The following is a 22,150-nucleotide window of genomic DNA, read 5'->3' as shown; positions in this document are numbered from 1 at the left end:
CCTCTTTGACAGCAATATCTGTAAATAATTGCATATGCTTCTTCTGTTCTTGCTGGTTTAACTGCTCAAAGTAATTATCTAAATCGCTTTCATGTTCTCATTTGTGGGTTTACTTCTTTTTATCCTCCTGCCTCCCAATAAGCACATGAAACCATTTGCTTGCTCTGCTTATGTGTTCTTTTGGTACACAGCCTTGACTTTAAGGGTGATAATTATTATGAAACAGTTGTGATATTATGCCATATCACATGGTTTGTTATCTCGAGCATCTTTCTGGTTAAACTATTCCTAGCCATCATGCTTCTTTTCCTCCCCATTGCTGAGACGTTTGAAAGAATGATGGAGTGGAATAGGATGGCTATTGAAGTCCTGAAATGAGACTTTTTAGTTGACCTGTTGATGCAGCTCTTGAGGAGAATTCAGCCTTTGTGGGATCAAGTCCCCTGTGATGGTCTTTTGCCGACTAAAGATCGAATTGTCGAAACTATAGTTGAACACCTCTGTCCAGCTATCTTTATGGATGATTTGTACTGCTAATTCATAGATTAGTTAAACATCATCATCTTCCAAATATGGCTTAGGAAGGTAGTATTTGCCAAGAAGTGAAAGATCTAGGGTCAACACACAGAGAAGCCCCTCAAAAAATGTGGGCAGTCATGTTTCCTCCTTGCTTTTTATCTTGTTTCATTCAGGCTTTGTTGTATTTATTTCAAAAGGGAGATAGCCTTATCATATGATGTGATGGTTCTCACATCCTCAGTCATTGACTAGCACTTGGCTGCTTATGGTTCGCTTCATTTAAGTGACTTCCACCATAAGCCATCTGAAATAAATGTCTCACAACATTAAGTTTGATTTGAAGATGATCCAGTGCAAACATTAGCTAACCTCCACCTATTTCCTTTTATTGTGTTTATGTCAGCATTAATGCTGGGCAGCCAATTGATTTTGTACTTCTATTCTCTTTTTCCTTTCTTCTTTTGTGCTGTTTTGAGGACACTTCACACCTGAGACTTCACCATGGATGTTTTGCAAGGTGAACTGACACAAATGCTATGTATGCTTTTACAAGTCTTCCCCATGGTAAGATTGTTCAGTTAGTCCATCTTTCATAGCGTTTCCTTCCCTCTTTTTTTTTCAGTTGTTGATGCTTACTCCCATTAGGGGCAATTGCCCGGTGCAATGATAAAAGGTTCAGGCAGCCATTTTGTGCAAGAAAAAAGCCAAAGATTAGGTTTGTCCCCAGCTCACTCCTTCTAGGACCATGGATTGTCGGGACCATAAAGTAATTGCCCTCTTTTGATCCTTACTCCCATATCATTCTCACTGATTTATCTCTTTCCATCACTGCCTAGGGTTGGTGGCTTGATCTTATGTGCTTATTTTTTATTTCTTTGTTTTGATTGTTTTTTTTTTGGCTCATTTGCTGACATGATTCCCAGATATGATCTTCTGTGTACTGTTATAGGAATGTGTTTGGGTCTCTAGTGTTGATCTTGAATTTGCTTTATCTTCAAATGTTTGTGCCGATAGACCATTTTCTGTTCAGGCTGACAGTGTTATGTGGGTGTGTATGCATTCATTTTCACTAATTCTCTAACAAATATTTGCACTAAACAAAAATCCTAGTCGGCATTACTCTTTGCTTTAGCTGTTTGCCTACTCTAGTACTGATTTTTTAATGACATCATGAACTTTCATTTGCTAGCGGGCTATTATGTGCTTCTTGGTGACTTCCTTATCCTGTAGGGCCAAGAAATTAGATGTTTTCTACCTATCCACAGCTAAAGCTGAGTATTAAGCCATGATAAACGCCACCATTGAGGTGGCTTAGCTTATGGCAACTGCTTCATGAAAAAAGAATTTTCCTTGTCACGCACTATATTTAGATAAATTAGAGTTCTATTTAGATCTCACTGAATATCCAATCTATAATGAGTAAGGCAAGGATGTCAAGATCAACTGTCACTATGTTCATCACCAGTATGCTGCTGCTCACGTTGTCCTATCTTCTATCTAAGCCCCAGTTTGAAGATTTCTTTAGGAATTCTTATTACTTCTTTTAGTTCTTACTTGGCGACCTCTGAGTTTATGGCCCTTATTGAGTTTGAGGGATTGTTTGCATAATTTTTAGATTGAATCACCAGAGTTGGGCTTGTTATTATTTCTGTCTTGCTGACTTGAAGATACATGTTTGTATATTTTTATGATTATGCCCTAACGAAAAATGCTTGTGTTTCACAGTTCTTTGCAAATTCTCAACACAAAAAGTTACCAGCCAGCTTGTGTCAATCCATTCGTAGATCACCTTGATTTTTTCTTCTTTACATTGGTTTCTTCTGAAAATTCTATTTAACTATTTTCCTAATAATTTATTTGCTAATTTTGTGCCTTATCCAATCTGGGCCCCCAACTTTAATTCGGAAAACTAATTCTTTTTCATGATTCTAATTTTTTCGTGTTATGGTTTTCTAAGGTGTAAAGTCTTGACTCTTGAGACTGTCTGATATTTGATGCTGCATGAAGGAACCATTTGATGTATGACATACACAGTATATTTGGCAGTTATTTAGCTTGAGGCCTCAACCCAGTCTTAAAGTTGTAGCATGTTACCGAATGCTGCATGTCAGAAGCATATATCAGTTTATATAACAATTCCATATAATTTTGGCACATTTATAATGACCCCCATCTGATTCTCAAGCCCTTTGTTCTATGGAACCTGCCACTGTTGTGGTGAGAATGGCGGAGTTCTTTTCTTCTGAAGTAACTCCTGGATCATGTAAAATTTTTGTGGCGAAAACGTTGTGAAAGATAAAAAAATGACTATTTGCAACTTAATATGTTCCAGGCATATGCCTTAATTTTTTGTGGAGAACTGTAACACCTTGACCACTAAAGAAGATGGTTACATTTATTATCTAAATTTTAGTGGTTTTTGACTTTGCTGACTTAGCCGTTGTTTTTCACTTATAGTATGTGATATATGTTGGCATCATTGCTTGCATTCTTTAAAATTGACAAATCCATTGCAGAAATGAAGTGGGTTTTGATTTGACATTTTTGCAGATATACCAGATATACCATCACGTCGTTAGAGAAAATGTACAAGCCCAAACTCTATGTCGAGCAAGATCTTGGGATTCCTCTTGACCTACTTGACATGAGCGTATACAAGTAAGAAAGCTAGCAGTAACTTTGAACTGGAACTTTTATTCCATTTTTACAATGTTTTTAGTTGCTTATTTGCACATTTACACCATTCTCCAGTCCTCCCAAAGTGCGCCCTCCCCTTGCACCAGAAGATCAAGAATTATTGCGTGATGATGATGTAGCAACGCCTATCAAACAAGAAGGTATAAGGAAGAAAGACCGGCCTACTGATAAAGGTGTTTCATGGTTGGTCAAGACTCAGTACATTTCTCCTCTGAGCACAGATGCTGCCAAACTGGTAGGTGTTCTTGCTGGCAAGTGAAGGAATTATATGCTTTAGGTTAATCTTCAGTTGTGCTGCAGCTATGCCCATGTTGCTAATTCAATATGCATTGGCAATTCTAGTCTCTAACTGAGAAGCAAGCAAAGGAAATGCGTGAAAACAGAGAAGGACGGAATGCCTTCTTGGAGAATCTTAACAACAGGTACATAAATGTATATCTACTGTTAATAATGAGAGGCTTTACAACAATCATCGAGAACTTTGACATTTTCTTTTGGTGATTGCTTCAATTATCTATGTATCAGGGAAAAGCAAATACAGGCCATTGAAGAATCTTTCAGGGCAGCCCAATTACCTCCTGTCAATCAAACAAATCCTAAATTACGGGCTGTGGAGATTCTACCTTTGTTACCTGATTTTGATCGGTATATTTCACAATTATTAACAATTATGCTGTTTTTCAATATATACTCGCGTTTCGGTAAACTTACGTGGTAGATTGACTGTGCACAATACACTTACGATCATCCATCTGTATACATTATTATCTACTGATTCTGTCTACTCTAAGTAAATGGGGGAGTTGCTTCAGTCACTTCAATTCTTGCTGGAGTAATAGTTGAAACAAAAAAAATCCTAAGCATATCACTTGAAATCTGATATTTAGGGCTCAATACTGCTATAATTTGTTCATTGCTTATAGTATAAGTCAAGGTACGCCATACCGTACTGAACTGGGCAGTACGGAGTGTATTGTACCGGTATATATTTAGTACCGGTATGCAGTATGGGGGGCGTACTGACATTCGGCACGCCGAACCGGCTCTCATACCAGGTGTACCGACATAGTAACAAGGTGGCACCAGTATGAAGCCCAATATCGAGACGGTGTACTTTGATATAAATGCTGAGGTTAAACAAGCAAATTGAAACTGCTACACTGTTCACATATTTCACTATTGTACCTTTTGGTAGAAGTTAGAGCAATCTTGGAATAATCCTGTATTTTCCACTACCATTAAAGAGACATTTGTTGCCTGGTGCCAGACAAATTTGCGGGTGCTAGGCTATCATTCAGTAATAGATGTAAGGTGAATTTAACAAGATCTATTCTAATAAACCGTTTAAATCTTAGATGCATTATATATGTAATGTGTCTCCGTAAAGTAAACAAACTTTTCTTTTTGAAGAACAAGCATTAAAATTAAGTAAACAATGTGAAAAAACTCTAATACTACTTTCTACATTTTTGTTTTAAATTTAAATTGTGTCCAACATGACTTTTTGTGAGATAGAAAGGTTTGCTGGAAGAATAAGTTAGATTAGATGATTTGACTGATCTAATGTTTGTGTTGGGCTTCATTTTAGTTATGTTTGTAAACTTATTCCTTGTTGACCTCTGACTTGGTTAACAACAATTTACTATAATAGGTATGATGATCAGTTTGTTATGGTAAGCTTTGATGGAGATCCAACAGCTGATGCAGAGCAGTACAACAAGTTGGACAGATCTATTCGTGATGAGTATGAATCACAGGTGAGTTGTGTTCAAGATGGGCTCACATGTCTGCATTATTCACCTATTAAAATTATGCATCATTGTTTAACACCAGATATTCTATAAATTCCAATTTTATTTGGCAAATTTATTTCTTGCTCTTTTTGGCTTATAGTTGTGGCTTGTAGGTGGATGCAATTTCCTGTATCAGGCCTTGCCTTCTTCCCAATTTGTCTAGACTTGTTGCATAGAAATTTGGAGGATCACGCATTGTTTGCAAGAGTAAAAAAATTTAAAATTGCATAACCAAATTAGTTCTCTGCCTGCTGACTACCCCTTCAAGTTTTATGCTAGGCTGCTCTCCTATATGGAGGTGCCTTGAGCTAGGAATTCAATACCAATTCAGAGGGTTGACACAAGGTCATGAGCCGGTCTTTACGCATTTTAACTTTAATGGATTGTAAAGTGAATGCTAAAGCTGACCCCACATAGATGAGATAAGGCTGCTGGTTGAAGTTGACTATATCAATTTGTTTTTGTAGAACTATATTTTGCCAGTAACAACTGCATTTTGTTATATTTCTTAATCTACAAACAATCGTGTCAATTGATCAGATAATATAAAACCTTCTCTTATCGCATTTAGTGGGGACTGCTTTTGCATGCAATTTGGATTCCTCCTGCTACTCCCTCTTATGTCTTCTCTATGCTTCAATCATATCAATTTTGTCCTATCATTTTGTAAGTTAAATCTTTCTCATCTTGCTTGTTTTGCGCTGCTAAAATATAAATATTTTTTTTCTTCTTTGCACAACAGAGTCAGCATGCTTCTGTATACGTTTGTGATGGCAATTTGACTTGACTAATTTCACAGAGTGGACTTGGTTGTTGTTGGTCCCACTTTACCACAATATTGATTAGTTGTAGTTCTTTATGTGAAACTTCTTCTCTCTGTCGATGTGGGTGAATGCTGTCAGTTATTGGTGCATCTTGTGGGTTAATCCTTGGGTATACTAATGCAGTGAATTGCTTTGTTCTTACATCTCTGTTTTGTTTAAAACTTTAATTGCTCTTCATCCTCGGTGCATATTATGCTCCTTTGCAGGCTATAATGAAGAGCTTTGTAGTAAATGGTTCAGATCCTGCAAAACCAGAGAAGTTTTTGGCATACATGGTTCCTGCACCTGAAGAGGTAACATGTTACTGTTGTTCCTACTTTTAATACCAATGATGAAGCGTTTCATTTTGTGATGTTAGCTGGATCATATAGTGTGGAATACTTGCATGTTGTCCGCAAAACTTTATATTGTTGAAAATTTGAAATTCGGCACCTCTTCTTATCATCTTTATGCTGTACATTTGCATAGTGACAGTGTTTCTGATGTTTTTTTTGGCAGCTATCCAAGGATATGTATGATGAAAATGAAGATATATCATACTCCTGGGTTAGAGAGTATCATTGGGATGTGAGTTTCTTATATGCTATCGTATATTCCTTATTTTTTTCCTATGCATATACAAGAATTGCTTTTGAGTTTACATTTGTTTTTCCATATATAGAAGAACTAATTGGAAAAATATATTTCATGCTGTACATGAAACTCCTTTTTTTGGGTGTTATAGGTAAGAGGTGATGATGCTGATGACCCCACAACATACCTCGTTAATTTTGACGACAAATCTGCACGATATTTGGTAATATTAGTTTTCTTCATTATCTTAGTGGGGGTTGATGTGGTGGTCTTGATTCATAATAATTCTTGTTTTGCAGCCTCTACCCACAAAGCTTGTTTTACAGAAGAAGAGGGCAAAAGAGGGAAGGTTTGGAGATGAGATCGAGCATTTTCCTGTGCCTGCAAGGGTCACTGTGAGGGGGAGGTCAGCTGTTGCTGTTGGAGAATTGAAGGAATCTGGAGAAACATCTGTGAAAAAAGTATAGTGTTTCACCTTTCAAATTCCAGATACATTTCAGATCTGGAGCGAATCTGTTACATTTGCATCTACTTGGTAGTTATTACTGCAGAATGAAGTGTCAAAAACTTCATAGTGAATTATCAGTTTTCGGCACTCTCTCTAGGGAAGATATGAAACCGTTGTTTGGTTTCTAGCTATAGTTAATGTTGGTTCCTTGGCACCTTGCATTTTATGTTTATTATGCTGTTTGCCCCAGATAGTATATCATTTTGACATGTTATAGTTGCAGACTTATTGTTAACTTGGATAGGTGATAGACTGGCAACCTTGGTTAACGTGACACATATGAGCATCTGAATGTTGCACATCAGTACTTAAATATAACTCTTAAGTCTTAATGTATTTGTTTATGATTTTGTGGGACCGCTTTTTGCTTGTCTCTTTGGTTTATTTGTGCCTCTGAGATGAAATTGGGTCCCTACATCAGAGGTTATCTTCTTCCCTCATCTACTCTATCTTAGGGAACTTCAATGGTTTTCTTGTTGGTAGCATGAGCTTAAACTCTTTTTAAGCTGTCTGTAGGTGCCTATACTTTTGGACACTTGGACATGGCATGGCTGGACACTATTTTGAAGTATCTTGCTGATGTCAACAAAAAGTGTTTGATACTTGATACTTGTTTTTGGAATGTCATGCAGGGAACTCTTAGTTTTAAGTATTGGGCATTTTAAGTGATGTATCCTGAAGGTTTTATGGACACTTCAAGTGAAGTGTCCATATGTTTAATATAAATTTGACGAGTATATGGACACTTTATGCTAAGTTTTGTTATATTTTCTTAAAAACTTATCCCAGTTATTTGAATACTTTAAGTGTAATGCCATGATGTTTAATCATAAATGCATCACAGTTAGTTATCAATTTAAGTATCTCAACATAGGTTAAGTAACTTAAGCTAAACCTAGTGAATAAATTAAACAACTTGCAAGCTCCTGGATATTCTATTGAATTTATTTGTTAGATAGAATCTATAATTCTAAGTTTCTCTTTCTTCAAATATGCATCAAAAAACACAAACATATGCATCCACACATATTTATTCTATTCATTTGCATGTATATATGCATGTGTCCCTATGCTAGGTTTTTGGAGGCTGCCACATTTGACACTTGAGGACACTTAGACATATGACACCCATGCCAAGTATCTAGGTAACAGTGCAGTTGCCACCAGGTTAGATCTTTTGGCCTAGATTTCGTGCAAGGCCCCATTTCTTGCTTAACTTTTGGCCTAGATAAGAATGTGGTGCCAAATTTTAGAGGATTTATATTAGGTTCATAGCTGGTTGTAAAATTTATTTAATCCTACCATGGAAGCCCTTTCAACCTAGATATGTGCTCTATAGACTATAGGCAACACCATATTTGATGGGAAAAACTTAGATCATGGTGATGATGGTGATCATTTAAACATAGGGAGCACATGCAATACAGACAACAGATGGATACATGGACGAGGTGAAGATACGTGCATTGTGTTTTTGGAAAGTATTATATAGGAAGCACATAAATTACGCATGACGGAAGGAACATGTATTGGATGAAGACATGTGCATCACACATGATACATGCATCCACGTGATCCATGCATCACTCATGATATGTGCATCTTGTGCATGCATACATCCAACATTGCGTGCCTAGAATCAAACGCATATGCACATAAACAAATGACGAAATATGTGCACTTGTGTGCTTGTTTGTGCTGTTAAAGCAAGCATATTTGGGTGCTTGAGTATTATTTGCACATTAGCATATAACCCACGCGATGCACGAGTTACCCTTTTTTTTTTTTCTTTTGCCAACTAGTCTTTAAATATAATGTAATAGTGTAACAAACTATAATAAATAGAAGGCTTCAATAGTCAAATTTTTGTTGTAAATTAAGCAATGAATTTCATGATGGTTGAGTAGAAGCTTCTATCATTAATACTAGCATCCACATGGCAAATGGAGAACTCTGCTCAAGATGAGCCTTTGTGTAAAAACTCCAGTAATTAATATAATTGCTAGTGTCATTGATATCAGCCCCGCACGATGCGCATGGTACGGTTTGTTCTTGTTTCCACCTATTCTTAGAATGCACTATAATAATGTAACAAATTATTATTAATAAAAGATTTTAGCAGCCAATTTTTTGTTGCATATTAAGCAATGAACTTTAATGACGGCCGAGTATATTAATATTGGTGTTCACATGACAAATGGAGGGCTCTGTATTTTAAGCAATGAACTTTAATGATACCCGAGCCTATTACTACCGTTGTCATCAATATTGGCATCCACATGGCGAATGGAGAACATTGCAAAGTTGAGCCTCCATTTTAGATATAAATAATATTTGTCTGTTATACAAATATACATATGGACATATTATACTTTCATATACATATCTTAGTTTTGTGTGAGAAAGGAAGGGAAAGGAAGAGGGGTTGGCTCGGTGTGGGTGTAAACATGCATGTGAACTCTATCCACATGGAATTTACTAGATAACTCATACTACTTAGTGTCCCTCTTCTTTCTCTATTGAAATTTTATGATTAAAATGTTAAATTTGATTTCATCATGCTCGTCACTTTCAAATGAATACCTTGCCTAGAGGAAGGGAGGCAGGGGGAATTGGCTCGGTGTGGGTGTCAACATGGATGTGAAGTCTTGTTACACATATCACTTAGCATCCCTTCTTCCTTCCACCTAAAAACTTTATTTACACAATATTAAACTTGATCTTGTCATGCTTCTCACTTTCAAATGAAAACCTTGCTCTTCCTAGATAATCTTTTAGGAGAATATGCTGGTTATTTGCTACCCCTAAAGTTCAAAATTTGAGGCCTCTCACCAAGAAATATGGGTACCAACTTTTTTGTAAATAATCATTGAAGAAAAAAATTCACAATATCCGTTCACTTGTTTACCATCAGTCTATCCACCTCTTTATTGCTCATTTCTTTACCACCTGATTAGAGGGATCATAGTTTCTTGCTCTGAAACTTCTAGTCCACTTAAAATATTTGGCTTTCTTCTCAAAAAGTAATAATACTAGTAAGTTGAATATAAATGCTAGATAAAACTTTGGAGCTTTGCTCTTTGTTTTGCTTGGATTGATTTCATAAATGTTTGCAAGACTTTAGGATGACCATCCAATTCCATTTGCCAATTTGCCTATATAGGTTCCTGCTGGGACTCTAAACCTTTTCTCCATTTTATTTCTTTTCTCTTCTATCATGTTGTTAAGCTCTCATTATGGAGTCCTTTGACTTACAGTGATGGTATTAAAGAGGACGCTCTTTAGTGATAACCATCCCCCCTATTTAATTTTCTTTAGTAGCCAACATAAGCTCTCTCTCTCTCTCTCTCTCTCTCTCTCTCCAAACTCCCGTCAGATGCATTTTTTACGAACATCATCCTTCTAGATTCTTTGATTCCTAACTGGACTGGCTTGCTGTCTCCTACTGTTGTAAAGCAGAAAAGCTGTGGTAGTGTGGTTGTCTTTTGGGGCTCGCTGTTGACTGAACCAGTTTTCTGGAATAGACAATATGGAAATAAATGACTGTTCTTTGGAAATAATACAAATTTGGTTTTAGAATAGAATTAGCACATTGATTTATGGTGAGAAAGAGATAATATAGATATACATTAATATTTTAAAGGATATAATGAAATAGGAAAATAAGGGCAGGGAGCTATGGTTTCATGAAGTTCCGTTAAAAGGCAAGAGAGAAAATGCATGCAACTGAGGGATCAAAAATAAGTGAAAGAATAGGGGGAAAAGTATCTCAAAGGACTGTAGTTAAAGACATGGCTAATGCTGGCTCAAATTTAATTTCCATTTGTTGTCAGAAAATAATTTTTTTTTTTCTAGTTATCTTTTTCTATTGTTCTTTTTCTAACATTTTAGTTACTGTTATGTGCCGGCATTTTATCTTTTTTTTTTTTAATATAGTTTTTGGTGCGGTCATATATGATCTCATGTGAGCACCCACCTGCCGAAGTGTTATGTGGCATCCTGGTTGTTCTCATACTGCAACCAGTCACTACATCTTTGCTATTCTGTGGAGGGAAAGAAATAATATCTGAGTTTTATCCTCTTTTTTTTGACATTGGAATTTACTTAAGAATCGTGTTCATTCTATAAAAAAAGGAATGAAAGTAGTGTTGCTTACATACAAAATTTATTATGTTGCTAACTTGCTAAAAGAAATTATGGAGAAGATGTGCTAAACTTGTTTATTATTAGCTATTAGTTTTTGTTAATATTAATAGTGTATGTATGTAGCTTTAGGCTTTAAAGGATTCTACTGCTGGGGTTTTCGTATTAACTGCACAGAGTTGCCGGTTGGAAGTCAATGATAGAGTATATCAAATTTATTCATCATTGTTAACCTGATTATATAATTTGATTGATAAACTATATTTGTTCAGATTATCAAAACATGTGGTTCTTAGATGATCAACAGATATCTGCTTATCAATATGAAACAATCCAAATTATCGTTGACTAGAAAATAGGTATTCTTTAGGTTTTTTTGATCTTTAGAATTTTCATTCATATTGTTGCTCATCTTTTTGTGTCCATATGTGCCAGTTGTTAGCATTATTGGACATGAGAAATGCTTATATGCTGGTGAGAGAGAGAGATGGAGAATTTAGAGGCGGCTTATGAGAATCTTTATTTGAGGCTTGAATGTTAAGATATACAAGAATTTGCATTAAGCTGTTGAGATTGTTCATGATCTGAGGACTTCAGGTGACATGATAATTTTGCATTTTTGCTACTGCTGCTATGTTGCTTCATCAGTACAAGTAATAGGTTGTTGTGATGGAAATATAGTGATGGATAAGGGAAACAGGGATGAGAAGAGGGAGAGGGAAAAGAGAGGAAGAGGGCGGGACTCGAGAGAGGGTCTCATATATTATGAGAAGACTGAAGAGGAATAAAAATAAGAAATTGAGAGAGTTTCTGGACTTGGAAAGTGAGAGAAGACAATTACTATAAAATATATTTTCTGTTATATTACATTCCATAAGTTCTCTATTCATTTATTCGTTCATGTTCTCTATGAAGTTCCGCAGAAGTTTGAAACATGCTGCAAGAAATTTTTCTGGGCTATCTATTAAAATTTAACTTATAGGTTATAGATTTATGTTGTTACATCTGTGGTTTAGATGCAGTTAACTTGAACTACTATTTACCACATGAATTCAAGAGGAAAAGTGACAAGTGGTTGTAATTTAGGGCATTTGATGGATAGCTATGATTACGCAAACCATAGATTTTTTTTTCTTGTTTTTTTTTTAACGATGTTGGATTTAGCTTGTGCAATGGCATGGCTGATTTAGGGGAGGGAATAATTGATGAAGGGCAATGATGCTGTTAGATGCAATGTGTGTAATTGGTTCAAGTTGAAAGAGTATTTTTGATGAATAGTTGTGATATGCATGGTATATGCGATGCACATGAGTGGGTGAAGAGTGACGAAATTTTGGTGGGTTACTAGATCCTATCAAACAAGGAGATATTTGGGATTTTATTTCCATATTGCATTGGCTGACTCGTGGGAAGCAATATTTGATCGATAACCCTGATCTCATCAACCAATGAATTTGGGATTAGATTTTTTTGAAATCATATTTTGTTTTTTAAATTACATGAATTGATATTGAAACTCACATTTTTGATGTCTTATAAAGCATTATCAATAGATAGATTCAGCAAGGTTTCTTTGACACAAGACACATCTATTAAGCAGAGTATATTTATAAAGGTTCATATAGCACAAACAGCATGTGCAACTTTTGCAGAGGAAGAGAGGGTGGTGATGCTAGACCTTAGTTTATCATGGCCTTTCCTAATATTATTGAGTTATTTTTAAGAAATCTGAGTGTTGTGTTTCACATGCCCTCATGACATGGTGTCTGCTTTATAGCTGGATTGAAAATATAAATTTAACAGATAAAAAGAAATAAAAGCAAAATGAAATGTCTGATTCATACCACTTTCTACCTTTATCCTCCAATCCCAAAAGTTGAGGTGGGAGTATGTTGTTGTAGATCATAACTGAACTCAAATTGTTTGATTTTAGTTGTCTATATTTGATTCATCAAGGACCTCGTGATGCACTGATAAGATTGAGAAGGAAGAATTCTCTTAACTCACTCAACTCAAATCTCTCAAAAAAGAATTCAGAAAAAGATAGAAAAATTGGCGAAAGTAGGGTTTAGATCCTCTTTTCTTTCATTGACGATTGATGATTCAAAAATTGAGGTACATAGTCTTTATTTATAACAATAGTTAATTTCGCTATTGTACAATTGGGGTTGGATTTCTCTTCTAGTTTGAATAGGACTAGATTTCCAAAAGTAAACGACTAGTGAAAATAAACACAAAAAAAATCAAAATCCTACATAAAGTAGATCTGAACTCTTACATCGACTTTGCCTTCTATCACTCCATTGAATTTTTCCTAGATTGAGAGATATGCTAGTCAAAGTCTTTCCCAAAAAGGAGAGTTTCGGTTTGATCGACACGTTTTGGGGCCCAAAGAATGGGATTTCGGCCTGCTTTAATCTCCTAGGGGGTTGGCACTATGTTGTAGATCTCGAAAAGTTAAACTGATTTGAAAAAAAAAATCTTCTCAATTGGGCATCATATGACCAAGTTATAGCCTCTGAAGGTTTGGAGCGTGATTTGGTTTTGGGATGTGGCATATCTTGCTTTTGGACTCTGTCCAGTCTTACACGTAATGGCCAAAGTGATTCATATCGAATTTAGTGATTTTCTGGGATCGTGCATTGCTCTGGCTTTATTTTGGCAACACGTCTGACATTTTAGTTGATATAATCAGCATCCTATATAATCTGTCATACCTCACAATCCAAACAAGTGGTTATCATGGCATGTACTTTTGCAGCTGCTTGCCATGTTGCCTGGTGTATTTGTTTGTATTTGCGTGCGTGTGTGTGCGTGCGGTGGTGGTGGTGGAAAGGGGGGAAGGAGGCTTTCAAAATTTTTTTCAATATAAAACTCTTATTGATCAATATACTGAATGATCATGTTAAGAGTGGTATTTACAGATTGTGATGATATCAATAAGGGAGGTGGTCATAGATGTAGTTATGTGTATTTCCATCTGGTTTCATGTACAAGCGGAGGCTTTCAAAATTTTTTTCAATATAAAACTCTTATTGATCAATATACTGAATGATCATGTTAAGAGTGGTATTTACAGATTGTGATGATATCAATAAGGGAGGTGGTCATAGATGTAGTTATGTGTATTTCCATCTGGTTTCATGTACAAGCCCCTTCACACTGTTAGATGTTTGTCCATGTGGTAGCGTTAATGCAAAATAAGGAAAAGCATTAGTTAATTTTTGTAGTTTTGCCGCATGCACTTTATTAAGGATATTTGAATTCTCAATTATGTCCCTAGAGATGGTTTTTTTTAATAGAAGCTGGTTGCTGCTAGTTTTGAAGTCTTTTCTCTTTTATCTTTTTCAGTCGAGTATATTGTTTCTTATCCATTGCTGCTGCAATTCTAGTTCATTGATTCACTGAGCATGTTAGGAATAAAAGATATTAGAAGTAAAGTAAGATGCTTGTGCCTGAATATATATTTTCGTTTTTGACGATTCATTTTACAATTATCTTCCTTATATCCTCAATATGTATCGCGGCATTTTTCAGGATCAAGTGGATATCATGAGTTTAAAGCGGGGAAGGTTTTCAAGGGATGATGACTTTGAAAGACAGAATAAACTTGCACGAGTGGATGACATGGATCAGTTCAGCGGGGAGGAAGACATGTATGATTAGTTACTACCAATGTGGCAACCACCTCATCTAAAGAATATTTATCTGTCAGAGATGTATAGTACTGGGCTATTGCTAATCCAGGCAGAGATGGTGAAGCACAAGGTGAAGCACATCGACCACCATGGATGTTAAATGCAGAAGTCAAAAAAGGCAAGGTGGTGGTGTTTCTCCATTTGTTTGCTCCAATCACAAGGCATGTGCTCACAAGTGATGGTTGCCTTTTGTGGTCATAAATGAAACTTGTTTTCAAATCTTGCAGGCATATACAATTGTAACATTACATGAGTTTATTCATAAATAGATGTCCTATTCTGTTTTTTCCCCTTGGTTTCATGTAAATGCAGTGAACTTTTAGAGCCTCTTGTTAATAGTTTTAGACAAGGTCTGCTGTGCCGAAACCAGGGCCCGGACTGGTTGCTCAGCGGCACGGGTTGGTTCGCCCCCATATCATTCCATGCTGGGCCCGTATCTACATAGTAGAGGAGGCGGAGGAGAGGGTGAATGGGAGAGAGGAAAAGAGAGAGAGAAGGAAGAGAGAGTGAGGGAGAGAGGAGGATGGCGGAGGCTAGCAAGCCGCGCGGAGGAGGCGAAGAAGGGTCTCCGCCTCCGGGTCCCCTGTTTTGTTTGAAACGAGGGCCTCGGAGGGGGCTCCTTTTTAATCTTGCGATTTTTAAGTGAAGTTTGCCTCATCCGCATGGCTCGCTAGCCTCCGCGGCCCTGTCTCTTCCTTCCTCTCCTTCTCCCTCCCTCTCCCGCTCTCTCTTCCTCTCTTTCCTTCTCCTCCCCCTTCGTCGACAGTTTTTCATTTCAGTTACCGGAACCGTATCGGTCCACGGCCAGTACGGCTCGATACTATCCAAACTGTCCAGTTCGGGACGTTCCGCCGACCATGGTTTTACATGTCATTTCTTAATCACCTGCCGATTCTTGCAACAAAGATAATCTGATTTCAAATTTTACTGAATTATGTACCTTTAATGAGTAAGGTTTACTAGTTTGAACGTTTCTTAAAGTACAAAGCAATAAATTTGCGTTTTTTAAGAAAAAATAGATAATGTAATGGAGTGTTATTGGAAATAAATTTATTTGTCTCGGATAGTGAAGCATAGTTTTTTAGTTGTTTGACTTCACCAAGGGATCGTAAAGACTATCAAATGTGTAGAAACCTGAAAACAATGATTCTGTTACATGCATATTATATGTATACTTTTTTGTAACAATTGTTAGTTAATGATTCATCATTTTTCTTTTCAGGCTTTTTAATTAATGCTAGCAATTCATGGCTTCTGATACTTTCTAAATTAGCTGGCCGGATGAGTGAAACAATTATATAGGGGAATTTTTCATGACCCTACCGAGTATTAGAGTTTTAGTTGAGAGAATCCTTTGATTATATTTCACTCTCCCTTTCTTAACTTCCCAAGTTTTGCAGCCCCTTCAGCTTGCAATTGTGCAGGGCGGCATTTCATGCACTTACTTGCCTGACAGATGCATGGTAAAAAGGTACTGCTCTGTATGATGCCTTCTAATGGAAACAAACTTGCAATGACACATGTTAAGCAAGCAACTAGATATGCATTAAAGAAGGTCAGACCCCATAAGCACTACTATGCTACTAAGTTATTTTGTGATGTTTTATCGTTTTGACCTTTTATTGTCTTGTGGTAGAAAACTAAGCAGGAGTGTCACCTCTGCTGGACATACATCACATATCATTGCTTTTTTATAAACAAATGATACTTTATGTATTATACTGCATTTATTTCAATTAAGGTCCAGAAGCACTACAGAAAAAGCCAAAAACATTTCTTGAAGTAGCACCATTTGTTGCAGTGCCTGGCTGAATGTTTTTGGTCTTAAGTGTAATTCTTTCTAAGGCCCACAGCTGGAAACTTCTTTTTTTTTAAATCTACCAGGCACATGATTGGTGTTAAGGTTAACTTATGTGGTCCTAACTTTCTCAGCATCAAATCAAATTAGTGCCTTCAACTTTATCCATTGTATATGATGACTTGTTATCTGTTGTTTCTTTTTCTATTCTTTTTGTTTGAGTACAAAAGTAATCACTTATTTCAACAACTAATAAATGCTTTATATTCTGTAACATTAGATGCTAGTAGTGTTGTGTTTGTTTTTCTCAAACTAACTAGTGTGTTGAATTATGTAACCTTAGGTGCAGGTAACTCTTGTTTGTCGTGGATTAAAATGGCATCAGGTGCAAAGTCTTGGCAATCCTTTTTTAAATGATTATGTTGAAGATGATATTTGTGCTTATGTTTACTAATAATTTTCTATTTAAGTTGCAATTCATTTAAGTGTGGGCATAGGCCTTCTTGTTTAGGTTTTTCATTTTAACACCTGTTTAGGTGTTTACATTATCCTATATGTTGTCTTGTGTTTCTTACACTTAACGGATATTGTTAGCAACTTGCTTTAGCATGTAGTATAACCGTAATTTGAATAAAAAAATTATTACATATACTTTCATGAACTTGAAAAGGTGTAAGCAAGGTTCGCCGTCTCGATACCGGACTCCGTACCGGTGCCACACTAGCACAGTGTCGGTACAGTACGATACAATATTTTTTTGGCACCAAACCGGTATGGTACGGTATGCCCCGTATCGTCCGGTTTGGGCCGGTACGGCATACTATGGGTGTAAGTTTTCTTGCACATCAGATAATATTTGGTGTATATTAATTTGAAACTACTTTGAATGAGGCTTTATAGAGTAACTGGGAAACAATTATGTAGGTAAATGAGTGAAAGATGTTATACCAAACATGCTAAGGAAGTTGGGAGGCTCAAATTTGAACTTAGTATGATAAATATTAGCAACAATATATTTAAATGGTCAAGTATTCTAAAAAGCACCATGCTCAGTTGCAATGTTTTTAATCTTGGCAAGACGAGGGGCGTCTAGGCCATCTCATCTGATTCCTGTGAGAAAATAGGACTAGGATAGGGGTGAGATTCCAAAACCTATCCATGCAGGAAAAGAAGAAAAAAGAGGAAAGAAATAAAGGAAAGAAGAAGGAAAGGAAAAAAAGAAAGAAGGGAAGAAGGAAGGAAAATGAAACAAAGAAAGGAAAGGAATGGAGAAGCAAAAAAGGAAGGAAAGAAAGAAGAAGAAAAAGGAAAGAAAGAAAGGGAAGGAAAACAAAAAGGAAAGGAAGGAAAGAAGGAAGAAAGGAGAGAAAGGAAGAAGAAGAAGGAAGAAGAAAAGGAAAGAAAGAAGGAAAAGAAACAAATAAAGAAGGAAAAAAATAAATAAAGAAAAGGAAGGAAAGAAGGAAGAAAGGAAAGATAGAAGAAAAAGAAACAAATAGAAAAGGAAAGAAATAAAGGAAAGAAAAGAAGGAAAGAAAGAAGAAAAAGAAACAAACAAAGGAGGAAATAAATAAAGGAAAGAAGAAGGGGAGAGAGATGAGACTGGTATGTTTGACCAGCTGTCGGGAGGGGCAGAATAGCAAGATGTCCTGTTTCATGGAGAAAATATGACATCCCGCTTCTATGAGATTTAAAACCTTGCATAGTTGCATCAAAATAAATTCTTGGTGATAACTTTGTCATACTATTTGATCAAACTTCATTTCTTAATTATCTTTTTGTTAAAGTTGCTTATTTTTATGCTGATCATGTCCTACTCGTAATTCATGTTCAAGATATGATATAATACTAACTATTAACTATGGTTTGCAATCCGAGTACTAGGCCCTGTACTTGTAGCCAATCAACATATCTTGTATTGAGTATTGGTATAGTACATGCCTCGGTACCAACACTTGGTGTTGGGGGTTGTGCTATCTCAGTACCCTATTGGTATGGTACACTACACCTTGTACTTGACAGTTTCATTTGTTCGATACGATCCATATCCCTCAGAATTATCGTATCCACAAACAGATTCACAAATTTTTGATCTAATAGCATTGCGCATTATCACATATGAAAGCGGATTAGACAATTACATTTTCCAGAAAGCAACATAGTAGATTTTCAACTTTAATTCTTTTGATATGTTTTTCTATCATAATTTGAAAGGCAATGAATTTTTGAGAGGTTTAAATCAAGTTTTAAATTTCTATATTACATATACGTCATGAAATGCGGTACCACCCCAGCGTATCAAATCGTACCAAGGGTGGACCGTCACTGTTCCAACCCTCAATTGAAGAAATCCAGTGAGGGAGGGAGAGGGAGAGGGGGAAGGTGAGATAGGAAAAGAGAGATAGAGAGGAGGGATGGAGAGGGAGAGGGGGGAAGGGAGGGAGAGGGAGGTGGGAGAGAGGCCGAGAGAGGTGGAGGGTTGGAAGCCCTTATTGGTCCTCCTTTGCGCGGGGTTCCCCTATTTCGAATGAAACAGGGGGCCTTTGTTTATTTTCCCTATTTAAACTGATGTTGGCAATTGCCGACTTAAGTTTAAATCGGAAAATAATTGCCGACTTCAGTTTAAATCGAGAAAATTAAAAAAAAAAAATCTTACTTCGTTCGAAATAGGGGAACCCCACATGGAGGAGGGCTGACGAGGGCTTTCAACCCTCCTCCGCCTCTCTCGGCCTCTTTCTTTCTTCCTCTCTTCCTCTCCCTCTCCCTCTCCCTTTCCTTCTCCCTCTCCCCCTCCCTCTCCGATTTTCCCTTGTCGGTGCGCGCCAGAATTCACAATTTTTGCAAGTAATTCACTACTTTCATGATTATGAATTATTATGAAGCATGGCTACTATCATGTAGATGTTCTTAATGGTTTTAATGTTTTTTTTATTTTTTATTTAGTTTCCTAACTATCAAACTTGCTATCGTTGTCTTTGATGGGCAAAAGACCTTACCTTATTTTATAGAGCATAACTAAAATTATTCTCTTCAATATAATGGTGTAATACTGGAGTTCTTTTAACCTCTGAATGATCTGAGAGTCAAATTCCTAGGTGGGAAATATGAATGATTTTTAAAATTACACATGAGAAGAAGGGGAAAAAGTTCAGTCTAGGCAATGAAGAGTGAATAAGTTGAATTCTTGAACTTGGGAACCTAGTCTGTCTGAAAAGGGAAAAACACCACACAAGAGCGAGGGAGAAGACTGAAATTTTATTGAAAATTCATTTATTCTTGATCTCTAGAGATGATCTTTCCCCTGCATACATGGATTATGACAACTTGAACCTGAGGAAACTAAACTTAGTGAATTTAAAATGATCCTAAGCTTTAAACTGAGCTTATGACTACAGAGACTATAGAAGTATAATTCTCTCCTGTCCTATCACAACACTCCTCAGTCATCATAACATGATCTTGACAGTCTCATTTTCCTCATCATGTTGTTGAAGTTTTTGTCATGTTTTGTATCTGTAATCTGTGAGCACACTAATGAAGAATATGACCTGATTCTCAAATTATTGATCTTCCAGTTCTGATATGATTTCAATATGTTAGATTTGATAACCAGATTCACGAAGGAGAGAACTATTCTTTGCAAATCAGGGTTGAGTAAAAAGAAAGGGGAAAATGTTGAATCAAGTCCATGATCAATGAATAGGTAAATCCTTAAAAAGAGAACTAGGAAGCAAATTGAAGTTTCATTAGTTTTTGTTTTCTTGGGGAATGATCTGAATGTTACATAAATTGAAGAGAATCTGAAACCTAATTCAAACTTCTGATTTAACTTGCCTAATCATAACCTTTGAACTGATTTTAAAGAAAGCTAATAAAGGCAGCTGTGCCCCTGATTCTGTTAGAACACTTCAACATTGTCAGAACTTGGTCCTAACATAATTGTTTGGTGCTTATAACACATCTAAAGAGGCATTTACTTCAGAAATTTGAAAATACATATAACATTTGCTAAGGTGATTGCTTAGGTGTGAAAAGCAGTATTTGCCTGATGAATGGAGGAACTCGACATCAATTTCATTTGAAGAAGGTAGATGCAACGTCTATGTATCTCCTGCAGAATCAAACTAATGAACCACAATGTGAAACTTTAGGATAGCATAGTGGGAAGGTGATTATGGGAGGTGATTTTCTTTTTCCCTGACCATCAGTTCATAATTTGGACAAAAGAGAAGAAATTGTTGCAAGTGCTAAACTACTTGCGAGTAGGCCTGTAAAAATCCAGCTGCAGGAATTTTTAAGGTGCTTAAGTTCAAAATTTGGTTAATTACTATAATGAGACCATATTTCATATTTCATAAACTATCCTGCTTAAACATGAATGAGCAAATCACTAAAATAGTTTAAGGGGCAAGCTCCTTTGCTTAATTGAATATATATCTATTGTTGAATGTGCTAATATTTTGCACGTGCAATGCATGTGCTAGAGATTGGAAACAGATAGCCTCATGGCCCTTTTCTCTTAAAAAAGTAAAAATAAGGATTTTAGGAGTCTAGGAGGGTGGAGTCCAAGGTTTGCCGTACTGGTTGGTACCAGTTGTACCGTTCGTGTTATATCATACCGGTACCGAACCGGTATATGTACAGGGGGTGTACCGATATTTGGTACGTCGAATCAGACCCTGTACTAGGCATAACAATACTATAATAGGATGGTACCGGTACAGGGTCTGCGAACCTTGGTGGAGTTGAACTTAGGGGTTGGAGACACGCACCCTAGAGTTTGCGTTATGATAATAGAGATTAGGAATTTGCTAAAGTTGTAGTTACATAAAATACCTTTTCTATGAAGAGTTGCGTCTAAATTAGGGGAACAAAATAGCTAATGTACAGATAGTTATCTTCTACATAATGCCTTTCATGAGTGATGCGGATTACAATAGCATACATCTGGCAGTTTTTTTTAGCAAAACGGTGGACCACCAACAGCATACATCTGGCAGTATTCATTGCATGCTTTATTATGAGTTACAAACAATCAGGTCTGATAGTTTGTTAATCAAATTTCAGGTCTTTTATTTTTGAGTTTCTATAGTAAATCTCACTTGTAAACAGGGTATATCAGACAACCATGCAAAGCTGGTGTTCTCTGTTAGTTGTTACAGTGGCACGGTACATGATCATTCTCCACCACAGTGATTTAGGGTTGATTAAGAAGCCATTTCTAGTGTTATGCAGCAACCTCTTGGGATTTTAGGTAGAATCTTATTCTAGTTCTGCATTGAAGCTTCGTATGTGTCGCCTACACAATTGGCTTCTATAAGCTTGATATCATCGTTGTTAAAATCTTAGAATTTGTGATTGATGTCTTCCAATCCGGATTAAAATGGTGCTAAATGTTCTGGATCCCATCGCTGGATCAAGATTAGTGTAGGATCACAAGATGTAGATCCACGTAATGGACTATTCATTCCTTTGGGTCATAGATCCAGTTTGATTATGTTAATTGCATATTAAATCATGCGTAGGTCTATTTTGTATAATTTATGTGACTATGTGGCTTTTAATTAATTATCACCAGCAATTGTCAAGTAGTAAAA

At 36.4% G+C, this 22,150-nt stretch overlaps 1 protein-coding gene across 6 annotated transcripts in view; it reads left to right on the top strand.

Moving 5' to 3' along the window:
* LOC103712257 (protein PAF1 homolog) overlaps positions 1–22,150 on the top strand; it is a 28,626-nt gene that overhangs the window by 5,512 nt on the left and 964 nt on the right. For 2 of the 6 annotated variants that reach the window (XR_016398777.1, XR_016398775.1), the window contains exons 3-13: positions 3,070–3,177; positions 3,271–3,451; positions 3,559–3,638; positions 3,742–3,861; positions 4,868–4,973; positions 6,040–6,126; positions 6,332–6,400; positions 6,558–6,629; positions 6,706–6,867; positions 14,595–14,916; positions 16,156–16,938. Coding sequence is in view for 1 of the 6 variants with exons in the window: in XM_026806622.4 (XP_026662423.4) it covers positions 3,070–3,177; positions 3,271–3,451; positions 3,559–3,638; positions 3,742–3,861; positions 4,868–4,973; positions 6,040–6,126; positions 6,332–6,400; positions 6,558–6,629; positions 6,706–6,867; positions 14,595–14,723 (1,114 nt within the window). In the remaining 5 variants the exon portion in view is untranslated. Of the gene's footprint in view, positions 1–3,069; positions 3,178–3,270; positions 3,452–3,558; positions 3,639–3,741; positions 3,862–4,867; positions 4,974–6,039; positions 6,127–6,331; positions 6,401–6,557; positions 6,630–6,705; positions 6,868–14,594; positions 15,045–16,155; positions 19,398–22,150 lie in introns of those variants that run through there. The other 4 variants (XR_016398778.1, XR_016398779.1, XR_016398776.1 and 1 more) reach the window with 4 other exon arrangements.

Source organism: Phoenix dactylifera, chromosome 16 (assembly GCF_051530095.1).
Source record: "Phoenix dactylifera cultivar Ajwa chromosome 16, Ajwa_hap1_PhDact_Kaust_v1.1, whole genome shotgun sequence".
In the NCBI taxonomy this organism is placed as follows: Eukaryota; Viridiplantae; Streptophyta; class Magnoliopsida; order Arecales; family Arecaceae; genus Phoenix; species Phoenix dactylifera.
The sequence above is the reverse complement of the archived record's forward strand: the minus strand, read 5'-3'. Positions and strand labels throughout refer to the sequence as shown.